The 19234-nt window shown below is 36.7% G+C and overlaps 1 protein-coding gene across 1 annotated transcript; it reads right to left on the reverse strand.

The window, feature by feature from the left end:
• Positions 1-6388: 6388 nt before the first annotated feature.
• LOC145995185 (alpha-ketoglutarate dehydrogenase component 4) lies at positions 6389-18744 on the reverse strand. The gene is made up of 4 exons (XM_083131738.1): positions 18528-18744; positions 15790-15847; positions 8137-8300; positions 6389-6594 (listed from the first exon to the last, which is right to left on the reverse strand). Exons 1-4 carry the CDS (start codon positions 18561-18563, stop codon positions 6577-6579), a joined length of 276 nt encoding a protein of 91 aa, XP_082987864.1. The 5' UTR covers positions 18564-18744; the 3' UTR covers positions 6389-6576.
• Positions 18745-19234: the final 490 nt, after the last annotated feature.

Below are 19234 nucleotides of genomic sequence, written 5' to 3' on the forward strand. Positions count from 1 at the left end.
CATTGAGGAGGCTCTAAATAATGGGTGAAAGAAAGGTTACGCCTGCATCTCTACTGATGCTTTTGCAAACTATGACAACCTTAGGTTTGAGATGCAAGTATTTACTCTAGAGTGCCAGCATACACCAAACAATTGTAGGTTCAAAGCTACGAGACTCCATTATAAAAACCTGCAGAGTTAACTCCTGTAAAAGACAAGGACATAAACATGTAATATATGACCTGATAAAGACCACGTATTCCATACAAGGTCATGTCAAATGCAAACACCATAAGATAAGATAATGAGTTCTAATGGTATATTCTTGCACTGGTCTTACATGACTCTTGCAAACTTTCTTCAGAAAAAAGAAGTTCATGCCTTTAAACCCTTAAGTTGGAGGTATGGTAGTCTTGTGGCTTGCACTTTGTTGCTCCTCGCATGCAGTCGGTTATGAGTATAACAATGATATGATACGCATAAGGCATGACTGACAAGGCATGGGGAGTAGAGTGCACATAAAAAAAAATTTGGCTGTTCTATTTTTTACAGGAAAAAAATGTCAGTTTCAATTTTTATTAAAGTCCAATAACCACTTTGGCGCAGAAGGAAGAAGCTGGCAAAACCACCCTGGCAGGGAACGTGTTAAAGATCTCATTCTGTGACCAGTTGAAGCTCCGATATCTGCTCTATAGAAACTATCTGGAACTGTCACATAAAAATTTCATTTGGGCTTCCCTGATGGCATTGTGGTAATGTCACCCCAGGTTCGATACATGGTGGATACTACTTTAAACTGTAATCCAGTTCCAATTAGCCTGTAAAACTAGATGTCATTGGTTATTGAGTCTTGAATAAACTAACCAACCAGGATTGCATTACAGTATATTGTTGAGTTAGTGCACAGTTACTAAGATAATCTCTCAGGAGCCATTACAGTTCTGGATATGCTTCTGAGCTTTCAAGAGCTAATATCACTCTTATCTTCATAGATTTCATCCAGAAAAATTGATAGATCCACCAGCAATAGGGGACAAAGAATTGATACCACATCCAACTAATCTCATCAATGTATCATCCAATCCACAGGCCCGGGTTTCCCAATAGGCCTCATAGGCCCAGGCCTAGAGCGGCACTTCGTTTGTTTTAAATTTATAAGGAATACCTAATTATCGGATTGCCTCTTTTTTCTCCGGATACACAAATGGACTGACAATGTAGTTGTATTGTAAATATAAATTATCAAAGAATATTTCTTAAGAGAGATAGGCTAGCAGGGCTCGGAACTAGTTTACTAATTTGTTGTTTCAATTACTGTTGTTGTTTCGAATGTACAGTATTGTGCTGAACCGGGTCGGCGATTGCGGCAAGAATGTGGAGCCTGCCGCTTGCTTTTGAAAGACAACACCGACTTGGCTGCGTTTCAGGAATGCCGTTCCTTATTACTGCCAGCATTGGCTATGTATCAAAAGCATGTGATTCGCGTTGAATTGTTGGGAATTAAACTGTTGGCGCAAGCATTATTAAAGGGGTTTTGCATTGTACTATTCTACTGTTAGTTTCTTGAGAATATTATTCAAGAAGTAGGTAGTGTGTCGCATCTCGCGTGTGTCAGTGTCCGATGTGAGTTTGTTGGGGCAAGTTTAAAACGTCAGTCATTACGCTCATTATGAGTGATCAAAGAAAGACTCAGTGGGTCACAATGCAAAAAGAGAAAAGCAGAGAAAGATGAAAAGCAGGTAGCATTTCTGAAGAAGGTTCCGAAAATCAGTTCTTTTTTTTATACCTAAATGTAAAAATGTAATTTATAATTTATGTCATATCGCTTTGTTACATTTTTTGTATGATGGTATGTACCTATTGCTTAAATAAAGTAAAAATTAAAGTCTTCTCTGAAAAACAAGGTAAATGTTAAAATGTAATTTGTGACTGTATTGACATTGATACAGCATTCTTAATCTCAATAGTTTCCTGTTAATTTTATAAACTTGTACACAATAGAAATAAAGTAAATATTAGTTATTTGTGAATGTAGAAGACAGTCACATAGTCCCCCCACTCTCTGTAGAAAATGGAAGTGAGAGATCAAACATTTTATGATCACCCTGTATGTTATCTAAAATGTGCAGATCACGAGTTTTCTGAAGATATAAAATAATGGGTCAAATTATGAGGCATATATAATTCACACATACGTGAAACAATACTTAGTAGTAGCCTTGCGGAACCCAATCTCCTTGTTGGCTAAACTACTTATATAAATAAAATACAATATGTACAGTCATAACACGACTCATCAGTACATTCATTACTGAATTATTACACATTCAGTAAACAACTTTCCTCCAATTATCATCATTTGATCCCTATTTTTAAGTTCATTAATATTCTTTACCTGAACAAACCTGATGTCTGCATAGCATTTAGATATACATACGACAAGCTTACTAATAAATACTATTACTCCTGAAAGTAACACATTTCATAACTATCATGACTGACTTCACACATCATTCTACAAGATCACAATGAAATGAATTCACATTTTGTTAATACAATAACATTCTTAACTTCAATTATATTTCAAATGCTATCAATATCTAGGATTTCTTTTCTTTGCAACAGTTAGAGCATTTCTTAGATATTCTGTCAAGTATCGCCTTTTGTGTACAAGGTCAAAAAGGTTTCAAGTATATAACTGCAATGATTCATAATTTGCATAATGCCATGTACATAACATTACATAATAACTTTTAACTCAAAATTAAATTAAGCTGATTTATAGCACTTTTTAATTATGCTTCCGTTTCAGACAACACGCTTTGATTTAATTGTCTCTCCCGTGGGTCAAATGACACTGCATTTTCATTCAGTCTACTACTTGAAGTAACATTACTGTTAGGAGAAACGACTGGTCGTTCACAAGGCTGACTGCAATTAGAACACAAATTTACATTACTGCTTAAACCTTGACTATTGTTCGGGAAATAAGGAAAACAAGCCACATTAGGATCTGAATTGGATCTCGTTTGTAGACAACCTTGCCTTGTATTAGAACGTCTATCTTTCTGTGGTGTTGCATTGTCTTGTTGAAATCGGGTATTGTTATAACTTCTGTTATTTGTATTTGTTTCTTCTAAAGAACTGTTGATTTCCATAATTATCTTGATTCCTTCTTCTGAATGTAAACTCCTGTCGCCAACCAGAGTTGTCACTCACATTTTGTCCTCTATTATAAGAGTTACCAGCGGATATAGAACCAGAATTAGAATCTCTATTGTTGTGAGAAAACTGTCCATTATTCCTTTGATTTGGATATTGCTTGCTGTTCCTTGGTTGCATGTTAACTGTCTGAACTTTGTATCTTTGTTTATCTCTGAAACTGACTCCTGACTGAATCCTTAGTAAACCTGGATGTTCTCACTTCAAAATCACTAGGCAAATCACACTTCTTACCAGATCTGGTCTTTATCAAATCCAGTACCTCAGTTCATTTTTTTTCGTTCTTACGTCATGGTGTCCTTTGCTCAGGTGTCCTTTGTTTTTTGGTGCCAATTAACACATGCCAATTTTCGTCGATACCAGCTCACGCAGAACGCACACCCACCCCACTCCCGTCAACATATTCGTTCATGTCCTTTGGGGAATCCTTTACGCCGACATTGCACAACATTGCTGCGTGATTTTTTGACGAGCGTACCCAATTTCTTAGTAGACTGCCCAAAACCGACGACTTCTCTCCACCCGTTTTGCCATTATTCACTTCAGAAAATCATTTTCCCACGTTTTCAAATGTCAATAAATCGGCAACAAAGCAGTTTCCGGAATTTCGTTACATGAACTTTCCACCTTATTTTCACTCGTACAATCACCTCCCAAGCATTGTAAACGAACTTACAAAACACCCTGTATAATATTATGGAAACCCAGTTGAGCGCTGAGTGTACATTACTTGCATACTTGCAATGTAATTTTAAAATTATGTAAAAGTCTGCTCATCCTTCGCGTACAATATATATTCAGTGTAAGTTTAGTTGCAAATTTATATAATTTATGTCATATCGCTTTGTTACATTTTTGTATGTAACTATCATTCAATTAATACTGCATGCTGTTAATAGTAAAAATAGTACTACAGAAAATAATGATTTTTTTTTCATTCTTGATAAATGGTATGGGGGGGGGGGGGCAGCAGAGCTTGTTTGGCCTAGGGGCAGCAAAGAGGTAAATCCTGCCCTGGCCATCATCTGGAAAAAACGAAAGCTGAACAAGAACACAACACTCAAGACAGGAACACCCAGCCTGGCTAGCATGACCAAGGGTATGGATGTAGATGACACCTGATTTGTCACCAGACTCCTCGCACACCAAATATGTAAAAACTGGTTTCAGACACAACTCTGTACTTGAATCCCTTAGGATGAGAGTGATGTTAGCTCTTGAAAGCACAGAAGCATAGCTGAAACTGTCATCATTAGGTCCCGGGACTTTGTTATAACATATTTTTAATTTGGCATTGGATCAAATACTAGGGGTGAGATCCTTATGTATCTGATGAAAATCAGCTGAAATAGACAAACTTGATAAGGCATATTTTATCAATTTTGCATTTTTACAACATATTTCTTCAATTTTCTCATAATAAGACACATTTCTGTATGATTTTGTAATTTTGTTGCATATAATCAGTTATTTTATAATTTATTCTTCACACATTTAGCACGATAGTTTATATTATCGATGGCTGGATAAGGAAATTATGGACGAATAAATTAAAAACAGATGCCGTCTTTTCTTACCAACTAGTACAGAACAATAATACCCCCTTTATTTATCCCATAGACAATTGGTAGCCATGTGACTATTATTGAGGAAAAAAGTTCTTCATCATTGTTGTGTGGGCAGGAGAACTACCGGACAGGAAGTAAACAAGTTTCAATTGTTCTAATTTCTTTACCTTTTTATTCACTTCTCACAATAATCAGTCAAAAGTAAAAATAACATTCTGTACATTACAGCCCCTACTATATTGGCAATCGAGTATGCGAGTTGCAAGATCACTTGTCGTTAGAGCCAGGCATGTATGATTGTGTAGTAGTGCGGGTGAATACAGTAGAAAGAATACTGTAAAGGAATTTGTTGCGGGGAGACTGAGGGGCAATGTTACAGAATACGCAGAGAAACATCAAAATCTGCATAAAAAAGTTGTTTGTGTATTGATTGCCCAGATTTAACAGAGCTGTAGCGAGCTGCCAATTATACTTTAGTTTCCACAAAGGTGTAAATCTGGCATAATAGTAAATGAAACTTAGGATAATTGTAGTGAACCTTATAATACTTTCAATATTTTCCCACTACATTCTTCGGTTAAAGGAATTCTGACTTCATTTAATACCCCACCCCCACCCTAGTTGATCTTCCATGGAAGATACTGAATTCCCATGTAATGAGAAATTCCAAAGTACTGTTTTGCATATTTTTGGCTTTACTGGGAATATTTCTGCATTTTTCTGGCATAATTACATACATATTTTACAGTATTATAGGACATAAAGTCCCGGGCCCTAGTCGTCATCATTTGCAACCAGGAAAGTTTGAATAATTTAGTATAATTCAGTATACCAGATTTTATCTTCCCATCTCAAGTAGTTTCTAAGTAGTTGATAGGTATTTATTGGGTTCAATTATTGACTACATAAGCAGACAGGTAGAAAATATATACATCACATCAGGTTGGTAATTGAAAGTTTCTTCAACTTACCATATTTACTTTCAAACATTTCAAAGATATTGCAACAACAAAAATTTATGGGTTGTTGACTTTCCAGTGCTTAAAACCATAATCAGCAGACATACAAATAAAAAAATAAAAAATGTGTTGTGAAAGTAAAATTTATCAGGTCTTCATCTTCAGAAAAGTTTACATCATTTATTAGTTTCAGAGATATTGATAGGTTATGCAAGCATCAAACTACAACAGTAGTCAGAACATACTTTCATTTGGTTTATCCAATTCTTTTGGTTCAACTTCAATCCTTTCTCAGGGTAGGAAAGGTTATAAGCAAGACTTGAAACATTTCTTTAAAACTTGAGCTAAGATAATGCCGATGAAATGGTCAGCCACTTCTAACCCAGTGAAAACAAATTTATCAGTATTTAGACCCTTTCTCATGCATTTCCAACCCTGAGGAAGAATCAAGATCGAACCAAAAATATGACTACACCAAAAGAAGGTATGTGATACAACTACTTTGCGAAGGTCACGTACAATTATTTTCTATCACTGCACGTGACTGCATTTACTACAGCAACACATGACTTCCATGTAACTTCTACATGATAGATATTTTAACTTGATAAAAAATAATTTTTTTATCATGATAATGGGCACAAAAAAATATTAAAATAGTTTATGAAACTCAGCAATAACATTTATTTGTACATTTTTGCACAATGTATAAATAACTTTCCTGCAGAAACATAGTAAAATACTGTCACTTAATGCATATATAAATATGTACAAGTCTGCAGATGAATTAACTACTCAGAACCTCTTCCGTTCACTGGCTAATGAGCATTGTCCAAACAGCAGCACTACTACGCAGGTCCTCCTCGCTGAAACAAACAGATTAACCTCAGATATTAAAACAACAGATTGCAAAAAGGAGGTCAAAGATTAAACAAGAGTAAATTTAACAAGTGCAACATTTATACTGTACAGCAATGGAAATTGTGGAAACTAATTTCAAGTGCAAAATGCAGGCTCAACCAGAACTCAAACCTGGGTTGCATTAACAATTGGGCTAAATAATCACCGGGTCTTTGCCTAATTTTATTCTTTTCCCAATGAGGGCTCTCTCGATGACTCTGTTGGAAGAGTAATGGGTGTGTGTGTCACAGACCTGTCTTCAAATCTTGCTTGAGCCTGCATTTTTCACGTAGTTTCTACCATTTGCTGTGTAGTATTTAAATGTCTTCCAGTTCACTAAATACATCTGCAGTACTTCCAGTATTTTCATGGGTTATATGAAATATATGTTATATTTTTCCAAACTTTTAACATTTTTCCATCATTATTTATTGGATTTAGCTGTTATACCAGCTCTACACCGAGTGCACCTACCACAGGACTGAATCTTACATGTTATTGTTACATCAAATTACTTGAATGTGTACAATTTTTGTTCTATGATCCATTATTCTTGCTTTTTTAGCATTTTTATCTCCCAGTTCATTATAATATAATCCTGAATGTGCTGGTATATATGTAAACTGAATTATCCTTCCCTCTCTAATTAATTTATCACATAATCTTATTATGTAATGTACCAATGTGGATGCTTTACATATTTTTTTGTATGGAGATTGCACACTGTGTACAACACTTAGCATCTGTTAATATTAGTATGTATCTTTTTCTGTTTTTAACATACAGATTTGAGAGTAATTGATAAGTATTAACTGTCATCTGTTGTTGACTTGCATAGACAAACGAACATATTACGTATGTTACAATTAGCCAAAAGTGGAAGAAAATCAACGTAAAATAACAAAATCAAATCAATCAACATTACATATAATTTATGTCACATTAAGCTGCTTCAAATCCACTCTTTTCTACTGATATATCAAAATAACATGTGATGCTGATTATATATCTCGCAAGCATACAGATGGATTAGACAATACAACTTTCATATTGAGCAACTTACTGGATATTTGGCAAATCTATATTAAACATAATCCAGGAAAAAAGGTTCAGAGTTACTATAATGGAACCAGTTTTGTTGGTTCAGTTTCTTACTTTTCTTCCTTTGTAGTTTGTATGTCTCTTCTGTGAAAATCCAAGAGTGTGCATCTGCATTCATCAACAAAGGCTGTTTTAAACACTTATAACAAACTGCCTTCCTATATGGTTGGCAATATAGGCTCCAGAAAAAGACCCAGTTTTTACCCCTCTGGAAAAGATCAGAAACTCAACAGTTTCTCTCCTACGTCTCTCAACAGGTAGACAGGGTAGCATGGCACGAGTACCAGACTACAGTAGTTTTGGAGATACCAATAGTAGACGCATACCGACAGAGGGTTGGTAAAGATCAGTCTGAACTGAAAGCTCTGACACATTCATCTTAAAATAATAACAATAATAGGACTCACATTAATGTAATCAATTTCTTCCTGATCCAGTGGTGTTCTACGATATTTGAGTGGTAATTGCCAATCTTCTAAAGTTATTCCTCGACTAACTGTTCTAGAAGAAACATTTGGTGCTGAGACTCCTTGGGTACCCTGTACTTGGTCAATTGTTCGTGCTGATCCAACTGAAAAACATTAATAAAGATCCACGATAAACAAGATCATAATGCCTTTTCCACATCTATCACGATGATTCATAAGTTGTACATTCCATTGATTTCTTGGGTGGTAGATGTGGCTGTTGTAAATTCTTAGTTGCTAGCTCAACATGCAGGCCACAATGAAAATATGTGACAGTTTAGAAGAAGTGTTGCTACAGTGACTTTGGTAGGATATGGAATAACAAGAGATTCTTCGGGTAGGCCTTCCTCAGTAAACTCATCTCGAGAGACACCATCTAGCATAAAGTACTTCAGAATAAATCACTTGATCAAAGAGAAGGAATATAAGTAAAGATGTGCCAGCTGTAGAAAGAAAACAAATAGGTATTGCAGCCAGTGCAATGGATTTCTCTACGATAAATGTTCTGAAAATTTTCACAAGTAGTAATGTACTCATGAAGTGAGAAAAGATGTGTGATATTATTTTGTGCATAATCAAGTAACTATTGTTAAGTTCTATTTTATAGTGATACACTGCCAACACAACATAAACCTGTATAACAAAGTGAAAAACTGCAGACATCAAATATATGTGTTTTCTTTATTTATTGGTATCAAAGAGAGTGAGTGAATGAGTGAGAGTGAGAGCCTGTGAGTGAGTGAAAGAGTTGGTGTGTGTGGGTGTGTGAGTGAGTGATTGCATGAATCGCCAGTGCCTATATTGTTACGAATTACCTCCCTATTTTCCCATTGGGTCGAAAACGACCCATGCAGTTAGCATCGGTATTCCCATTGGGTCGTTTTTGACCCACCCTCCCCTAGCAAAGGAATGTTGGCAGGGACTGTGTGCAGCGTGGGTGATGCAGCGTTGCTGTATCGTACATTGGCGCGATGGGTGAAAGTGTTTTGGGAAAGTAGGGATTCCATGCACGACTGCCCCCGTTCTGGAAGACCCCCAATGGACAACACCACCATTCAGCTCCTTGCTGCCCTGCTGCATGTGGATAGCCGATGGACACCGCAAGAATTAGCCACAGAGATAGGTGTGTGTCACAAAATGGTGCTGCACATTCTGTACGACATTCTTGGGCTCCGCAAAATAGCAGCACATTATTTTAGGGCGGTACTGCTCCCCCTCAACAAAAATTAGGGAGTACAATGTACCCCTCCGTTCCTGCGCAACTGCAGTAGTAACCACTTTCTACTGATGAGTGCTGGATGTTAAGAGCACAGAACTTTTGTATTTGCTAGTCCATAAGTTCATGAGGTACTTTAATGTTATGTCCTCAGAGCTGAGGTGAAGCAGGTGGTGATCAATAGTCTGGTGATTAACATGGTAACTGGGTCATTCCGTGTGAAATCACCCAATTGAAAGACAAAAAGTTGCTTCATAGTCATGGATTTGCTTCCATTTTTTTTAACTGATAGGTACTTCGTCCAATATGACAAATATGTAATATTAGACTTGTCCAACAAATACGTTGAAAGTTATAAATAGGGAACGGACCTTAGGTAAATAAATATTTTTTCTGCGATAAGATAAAAGACCCTCGTTTTTGCTAAAATTCTGATCATAGCCTTATATGTCAACACAGCAAATTTTATTTTACACAAAAACACATATTTTCCAGCTTTCCGTAAGTAAATACATATTTTGCGAATTTTCATTTTAAATACATAAAATCGCTCATTGACTTCAGCTACCTCGAAATCCTCGAAGGAAAAATGTTTCTTCTCCGCACCTCTTTCATATTAAGAGTGCTAGGTTTGTTTTGTCTTTGAACACACTCGCTGGCAGACTTCTGGTACCTCGCCTATGATCCTATTGGGGGAAAATATTACCCAGATGAGGCAAGTGTACAACGTAATGCAGAGCTTCGAGTTTCTGCTTTTCCCATGTTCCGATTTGGTGCTTGTGCAGCAGTTTGTATGTATTTTGTTTTTTGCGATATGCCAAAAGTTAAGGCAAGTGTTTTCAACTGACGGCAAAGTGTTATTTTGCCAACCGTGTGGTAAATCTATCGCAGCTGACCAACGTTCGCAAATTACGCAGCATTTAGGTAGCAACAAGCATGTTGTTGCTTCTTCACACTTGAGCGGCAGACAGGCACTTATCGGGCAACCAACTCCATCTACTTCTGAGGAACATTCAAAAATTGTCCGCATTTTCAATGGACTTGTGCAGAGCTTTTGTGTCTGCAGATATTCCACTGTTCAAATTAAAGAACCCTGATTTACAAAACTTTCTGGCAAAATATACGAACTTCGAACCACCTGACAAATCAACGTTGCGAAAAACGTATCTGCACAGGTGTTACGAGTAAACCTTACATATTCACTCACAATGTGCGCATCAAAATATATGGGTATATATTGACGAAACTAGAAACCACTGGTAGAAAAGTGGGAAATGTGATTGTGGGAGTGCTAAATAATGACGAAACTATCTCAACGAAAAATTTATTTTCTAGTGTGTAGAGAGCTAGCTGGGGCTACACATGTAATGATAGCAAGGCTTTTTAATGAAGCAACGCAGAGCTATTGAGGCTGGAAGGCATAAAATTTGACAATGTTCTTCTCCTCAAGACAGATGCTGCAGATTACATGGAAAAAGCTGCAGTAGGCCTTGCCGTTAGCTACCCCAAAATGGTACACGTTACACGTGTGGCTCATGCGTTGCATAGAATATGTGAAAAGATAAGAGCTCTTTATTGCAATGTCGATAAACTGGTTTCAAATCGAAATAAAGTTTCTATCAAGTCGCCTAGAAGAATAGACATTTTTAAACAAAAATGTCCTGAGGGAGAACCTTCCCCTACACCTGTAGTTACGCAATGGGGCACTTGGTTGGATGCAGATTTATATAATGCCCGGAACTTTGAATAATTTGTATCTGTTGTAAATGATCTCTACAAAGAAGACACAGAAATTCTGTAAGAACTGTTGAAGGATAGTCAAATTGGCATACATCTCAACAAACCTGTTCTTTCTCTCTAATTCCATACGAAAGCTTGAATCGTCCGCAACCACTTTGGCAGCTTCCGTGGGTGAAGTCTGTATAATAGAAACGAAACTGAATTGCTAATGTCTAAATGTACAGATTTTTTTTTGGGAAAACCAAGGTTTTCAAACTTTGTGCCAAATTGTACATGTTTTGGAAGATGAAGTAGAGGAAGCTTCTTGCGACGTGGAGCGATCGTTCTCACAATATAAGATGCTTTTTAGAGATAATCGTCACAGATTTACAATGGAGAATTTGGAAAAAACTATGGTGATCCACTTCCAAAAAATAGCTCGCTAAGAGGCAAGCCTTTAGAAACTAATTTCAGGTGTTAAAAATGAATGTAATATTTTGCTTTTGTTACCAAATGTTTTTTTTTTACTTTTGTCCCATATTTTCCTGTTTTTATCACATATTTTCAACATTTATGACACATAAAAAAAAAATATTTCTGAGTTTTTTAGCACATAAAGTTCCGTTCCCTAGTTATAAATTTTTGAAAATTTGAAGATTTTCAGAAACTGTGTGTACAAACTAACACAAAATATCCTATATCTCAGAAACTACGTAGAATATTGTGATGATTTTGTTCAGACAAACCTCTGCTTACACACTTTTTCATTCATAATAGCTATTAACAGACTTACTATGCCATTTGCATGATGTAATTAAAAAATACAATAATTCTGATTGCATGATAGTTCATTAAAAGTAAATATTTATTTGTAATCAACCTCAATTTTTTTTGGCAGATATCTCTCATAGAGTACTCTTTGTGCTGTAAATATCAATATTCTATTTGGTCTCCCACCAAAAACATAGGGGCTCAAATTTTGAAGAAAAAAAATGAAAAATTAACATTTTCAGAGCTTTAACTAAAAGAGGAAACCAGTACCATTTTCTGCAAAAACTTTGGATGTATAAGTTTCCTCTAAAAATATATAGCTCTGATGTGACATTACTTCCCTACCAAAGAAAATCATAAACTTTGATTTTCCTTCAAAATTTAATATCAGTTTTGGCCTTAAATTTTAGCAATTTGCATTTGAGATTGTGAGAAAAGGTATAGGACATAAAATAACATTTGAAATGTACAGGGTGGCTCAAAAAGTCACTTAACACCCTCGGTACAAGGCCACTGCAGCGCACAACATGGAAATGGTGATGACCAATCCTTGCCAGGCCAAGGGGGAACCACATTGACGCCACCCACGTGGTCGGTGACCATCTTGAATTAAACTTCAGAATTTTAAATGGGAAGGGGTGATATGATATATCAAATCAAGCTAGAATTTCACAAGAAATGCAATGGTGAAGGTTTTTTGACTTATCTTTAACCAGTAAAAAGTTATGACTGAATTCTTGTACCAATTTGCTCCTTTTCGAGGTATTACGAAAATGCCTTAAAATTTGTTTAGCGCATTGGTAACACATCAAGATCAAAGTGACATCTAGGGAGAGAAGTTTGCATGCCATTGCACAAGATTTTAATCGGATACATCCACGAAGAGCTGTGCATTATGAATGGTTGTCGCCAACAATTACAGTGTGATGCTTCCATTAAATGAAAAGTCCTTCACAGTGACAAGGCTAATGTTTATGTTCATAAACAGAATATTCAATGCTTTTTATCTGATAACCATTTTCAACAGATCAAAGCTGAATGGTTAGTGCTGGTAAGTTAATGGTGTGGCGTGCTGTGTGGAACACAATTGGTTAGTCAATTTTCCATCAACAGAACCTTAAATGATTAGGGCTACTTGGATTTGTTAAATAAACAGGTTTTTTCATACTTGCTTATGGAAGAGGTACTTTTTACAGCGTTTTTTCAATAGGGAGGAACACCAGAACACTATGGGAACGTTGTGAAGCAGTTTCTGTCCAAAGTTAGTTATCAGATGACAAGGGTCGCATATTCTGTTTATGAACTTCCTTATGAACATAAACATTAGCCTTGTCACTGTGAAGGACTTTTCATTCAATGGAAGCGTCACACTGTAAATTGTTCCCGACAACCATTCATAATACGCAGCTCTTTGTGGATGTATCCGATTAAAATCGTGTGCAATGGCATGCGAACTTCTCTCCCAAGATGTCACTTTGATCTCGATGCATTACCGATGTAAAAAAAAAAAAGGTAAAGTGTTCCCCTGTGCATAGCACCACGCCATGAAGGCGTATAGGGGGTGTGGGGGTAACGCCCCACACTTTCTTGATCCGGTCGTGAGTGGGGTGATGTGATCAGCATCACGCCCCTGACCGCCTTTACCCCCCAGGTTTTCCCCCAGGTACCCATGTTATTCGACGCTGGGTAGGCACCGGGGCCGCTTCCACCGTTAGAAAAGTTCCCGGATTTGAACCGGCCGGGGATCGAACCCGGGACCTTTAGCATGGTAGTCAGACGTGTTACCGACTGAGCCACCGTGGCCACCCGATGTGCTAAACAAATTTTAAGGCATTTTTGTAACACCTTGAAAAGGAGCAAATTGGTACAAGAATTCAGTCATAACTTTTTATTGGTAAAAGATACGTCGAAAAAACCTTCACCATTGCATTTCTCGTGAAATTCTAGCCTGATTTGATATTTCATATCACCCCCTTCCCATTTAAAATTCTGAAGTTGAATTCAAGATGGCCACCGACTACGCGGGTGGCGTCAATGTAGTTTCCCCTTGACCTGATAACGATTGGTCATCATTTCCACACTGTGCGCTGCAGTGGCCTTGTACCAGGGGTGTTAAGTTACTTTTTGAGCCACCCCGTACTGTAAACCATGTTTTTTACCACAGCTTTGTATCATTTTTCTTAGCTGAGTTATCATAATTATCGCAACTGTCTGCAAAGGAAAAAAATGCTAGAAGTCATGAAACATAAAATGGACACTAATTTTAAATGAATTCAAGTTTTAGAAAAGTAGTGCCTGCTTTGAAATATCCTTGCATAGGGGTTAGAACCACAAAAATATGATTTTTTTAAAAAAATGGACAAGTAACCAGTTCTGGTACATTCGGTATGGACTGACCAATATGCATTCTGGACAAAAACTCCGCTGTTAGTACAATTTCGGTGAGCTAAAAGTGGATAAACATCATAGTAATGGTTCTCCCGCACATTCAACATTTCTAACAATAATATGTGTATTCATATTAGTGGTAATTTGTGAGTGTTTTAGGGACATATTTTAAAAAAATAGCTGTGTGCCAGTGGAAACTTTAGTTCTTACACCTAATGTTGAAACCTGTGATATTTTTACTGTGATTTTTCTATTTTTTTAATATTATGTTGAACATGTATTGATTATGCTGTGTAACAATTTTCATTGTGGTAAAACCTGGGATTCCGTATCAAACAATTGCCCGAAGTGGAGGGTTTTTTCATCACAACATATTACTTTCTTTAAAGATTTTTCTACTTTCTGAGCAAGTAAGAATGGTAACACAGTTATTTTCTATTAGGACTGTCCTTCTCCTCTCCAACAATACCTAAATCATCATAATATTCCACATAGTTTCCGAGATATGACATATTTTGTGTTTGTTCGCCACCCAATTTCTGAAAATCTTCAAAAATTTGTAACTTTCAACATATTTGTTGGACAAGTTTAACATTACATATATGTCGTATTGGACCATGTATCTATAAGTAAAAAAAAATATTGGAAGCAAATCCATCACTATGTTGCATGGAATGACCCAACTGCCCTTCACAAACATGCCTGTCTGAGTCCAAACAAATTGCAATTTGAGAATAATGGCAGTGACAACAAAATCAACAGGAAAAAATATATATTTTATAAATGATTTATTTTCTTAATTTGGAGTGAATTTATAATACTGGACCCCTCCCCGATTTTTGTAATATTTCGCATACTCACTAATTGAGGCCTCTTATCTCAATTTCTACATGTGACCCCCAAATTTTAACTTCAAATTCGTGATTAGGAGGCCTCAATTAGTGAGTATGCGAAATATTACAAAAATCGGGGAGGGATCCCATATTGTAAATTCTTACCCTTAATTTATATAACAATTGATTTTACCCTCATTTGTGCTATGTATTTAAAGAATGCACTCTTATTCACCCCAATATTATTTTCCCTTTGCAAGTTTGATCAATATTAGAAAAAATCAAATTTGCTATTATTCTTTTCCTTAAATCTATTTACTTGTAATAATATAAATGATAATGACTATCCTTGTTTGCAATGCAACAGGGTGTTGATTTTAAGACTGACATATGGATCATTCTATTCTGAATTTTCACATCAGGCTGTACGACAAACAAAATTTAAATAAAAATAAGACTGCATACATACGAATGTCCTTGGGACAGCATTGCCAACTTACTATTGAACAATCAGAACTTATTTATTTTCACACTGGAAATCCTTGTGTCGGTCTCCAACAAAACTTGGCTAACTGATAAGTTTACAAGATTTTGAAAAGAAATAGATATCTCACTTAGATTTGATTATAACAAACAAGATATGTTGGTTCCTACTTAAAATCTTACCATTTAATTTAACACCTCCTTTCCTAAATTTGATAAGTGGAATGTGAGGTTTCACAACCTGGAAGGAAAGACGGAAACATTTTTAAACATAACTTGAAGATGAAGAAAAGTGTGGAAAAAATAAGACAATCACTTAACAACCCTAACTTACTTAAAATGCACAAACAGTAATGCTACATACGTATAGGAGAGTAATTATGATACTAGAACAACAAACCTGACCTACTCATTTATATAGAAAGGAATGGGGAAGAAAGCATTGGGAGCATGTAGGAACATTTTATTAATGTTAGGAGACATAAACCTGATACACATAACCTAAAAACGAAAGCATAATATTCCCTTGCACCTAATGTGACGTAACATAATAGCAGCAACAGTCTGTATCAAAGATGACAGTAAGCGAATGGCTGCAAGCATGCGAATAACCACTTTGTGCATATGGAAGAAAGGAAACATTCTCCAAGAAACATGCAGTACGTAATCACCAAGGTTCTGAAGTATGTGTTAACAGACATAAATATAAATCAAACAATGCAAGAAATGTCGGTACTACTTCAGTTTGGTCAAAACAGCTATAATTCACTTATTTCGTCCTTTTTAACATTGCTACTTACTTATTCTGTATTGCGGAACATTCTATAAGGTGTAATTATGAATTTCTCACGAAAATAATTTCAATTTTTCATGTTACGAGTAATTATTGTTGTTCTTTTTCTTCGCTTGCATGACACACAATATGGCACGAGCGTTCTTGATCATCGTATGTCGTGCTTGTGTTTTGTAGATTTGGAGTGGTTATGCAGTGTTTCCATCTTCGAAACCAAAAAAATTTCTACTAATACCTAAAATGTGGGGTTGTATAACCATTCCCGAATAGCCTCCACGAACCATTCTCGGTAAGGTTAGGTTACGTTAGGTTAGGCAAACATAGTTAACATTTGGGGTCTTACCAGAAAAATGCCCCACAAACCATTCACGGAAGATTAGGTTAGGTTCGGCAAACAGTTAAAATTTCGGGTTATATTTGGTTTCTTCATCTTCTTGCAAAACAACGGCATGTTTGGAAACACTGACACGGGGGTTACATCATATAACGTACAGAACATCCACTTGACGTACAGGAAGTACATGGAAGAAACGGCAATTGCAATATTTTTATACATAAAAACATGAATTACCGCTAAAAAAAGATCAAACGATGACAGAAAATACATTCGGAAGCATCAACAATGCTACAGTGATTCGTGTAAGTAGTTTCTTCTGTAAAAATGAAGAAATCCGTTTTGACTAAACGGAAGTGATACCATCGATTCATAAAGAAAAGAAAAAACTTAGGTATCACCATGATATTGGAATTGAACAGTCTGAACCTGGGCCAAGATATGAATTGAGTGGAACCACACCGTTCATTCGATCACCTGCCATAAAATCAAACCCACATAGCTATGTGAATTCAAGTTTTGGTAAATGTCTGTTATATATCGGAGACACATTTCTTCATTTTTACAGAAGAAACTACTTACGGAAATGAGTTTCTGTAGCATTTTGAAAGTTCGTGGAGGTATTTTCTCACCGTAGAATGCTGCACAACAAGAAATTAGCACTTTTGAAATAATAAACTTGCATTTTGTGCAAAGTGACATTATGCCGTTGTTTCCATTATGTACCTGCAGATGGCGCTAGCATCGAAAGTCACGTGGTCTCACCAGTGTTTCCAAACGTGCCATTTTTTTACGAGAATTTTTTATTATTTTTAACTATGCTTACCTAACCTAACCTTGCTGGAAATGGTCAGTGGGGGTATCATGAATGATTTTTGGGGCTATCCGTTAATGGTTCTTGGGGCTATCGTAAATGGTTTTTGGGGCTATCCGTCAATGGTTTGTGATGACATAATGGCTAGACTCTACGTCCTTATCTGCATGATGATTGCTTCTTTGCGTTTGTGGTGCGCGTTCGTGGTGCGGCAGCCAGCATCTCTTCGGGTACACTTTCCGTTCACGATAGCCCCACTAATCATTCACGGGGACGAGGTATGCCTACGAGGTTAGGTTAGGTTGCATTAGCACTCATTTCACCCCTAAATATGTGCATCATCATCGAAAAAATTCCTCAGTATGTTCAATTACGCATATCCGGACAACATCGGTTTTTCTCGATTTACTCCTCCAGGAAATTTTTCCTCGCTTTGGGATTTACGTTGTTGAATTCCTTATAAAATAAGCAACGATATGACACGTATTCCTTAGGAAAAGGACGTAAACTAGAGTATTACCTCCGCAATACACAATTGGTAAGTACGAAACATTTGAAACTGAAAATATCCGATAGAAATGTGTCTCCGATATAACAGACATTTACCCAAGTTTCCGCACTCTGCAAACTTTGATATTGCAGACAGGGAGATTCTAAACAAAATTAAATTAGGAGAATAGTTTGTGCATACTGTCATCGTGTTGCAATTTAGTTATTAAAACATTACAGTCCCGTCATTACAATTTTTTTAGAAATATTTCCCTGGCATTCTGCTATCCCAGTATCGAAAAAGTTATATATGTTTGAAAAAACAACATAAAAACTAGTGAAATTTCAATTAATCTATAAACAAATATCTGATTTAAGGTGAAAATTCTAGTAGAGCAGTAGTGCCTCCTATATTTCAGAATTTTCTGCTAATGACATTGTTGTTATGTCTTAACTTATATTTACTTGTTTGAAACATAAAAATAACATACTTTCCATCCAGTCCCCGAAGCCATTGCACCCATCATTTCACGATCAGCATCGAGCGAATTGCCGCAGGGCAGAAAATAAGGTGCCTGCCGTAAGAGTCAAGATGAGTCCTTCGCGAACGAACGAATCTTTCCAACGAACAAGTGATTTGGTTCATCGGATCGCTTCCACACGGTTCATTCGCGAACGAATGCGAAGGACTCGTGCACAGGACAAGTTTCTGCTTGGGGGTATAGATCGACCACAAGGAAAAAAACCTTGGGACGAGAAGTGCCCGCGCAACTTTCCCTTCTTCCCTTCACCTCGGGCCATAAGGAAGCATGGTCAACTCCCCCCCTCCCCTACTCGCGGGGGTACGGTGCACATGACTCGCGGGTCTGCGCAGGTTGTTTTGCTCGTGGTTCCACTATAGCCTCTTGAACCTTTGTTCTCGCCCGCGGTACAAAACAAAATTCCAGCTTGACGTCAACCACAGCCATTCACGTCAGCCCCAGAGGCAGGCGTCGCCTGAAGGGGGTTCATGGAGCACACGAACCCCCAACCGAAAACGGAAAATTTTCAATTTGTTTTCTTTTCTGTACTACATTTCATTATACTGTAACGATAGTATAAGCCGGAGACGGATTTCTTAAAATTTACAGGATACCCAATATACTTATAAAGTAGTTTCTTGGAAACCCAGACCAGCGTTTATTACGTCTAACGAAGG

Source organism: Lepisma saccharinum, chromosome 11 (genome assembly GCF_977018435.1).
Source record: "Lepisma saccharinum chromosome 11, izLepSacc3.1, whole genome shotgun sequence".
NCBI classification, from domain to species: domain Eukaryota; kingdom Metazoa; phylum Arthropoda; class Insecta; order Zygentoma; family Lepismatidae; genus Lepisma; species Lepisma saccharinum.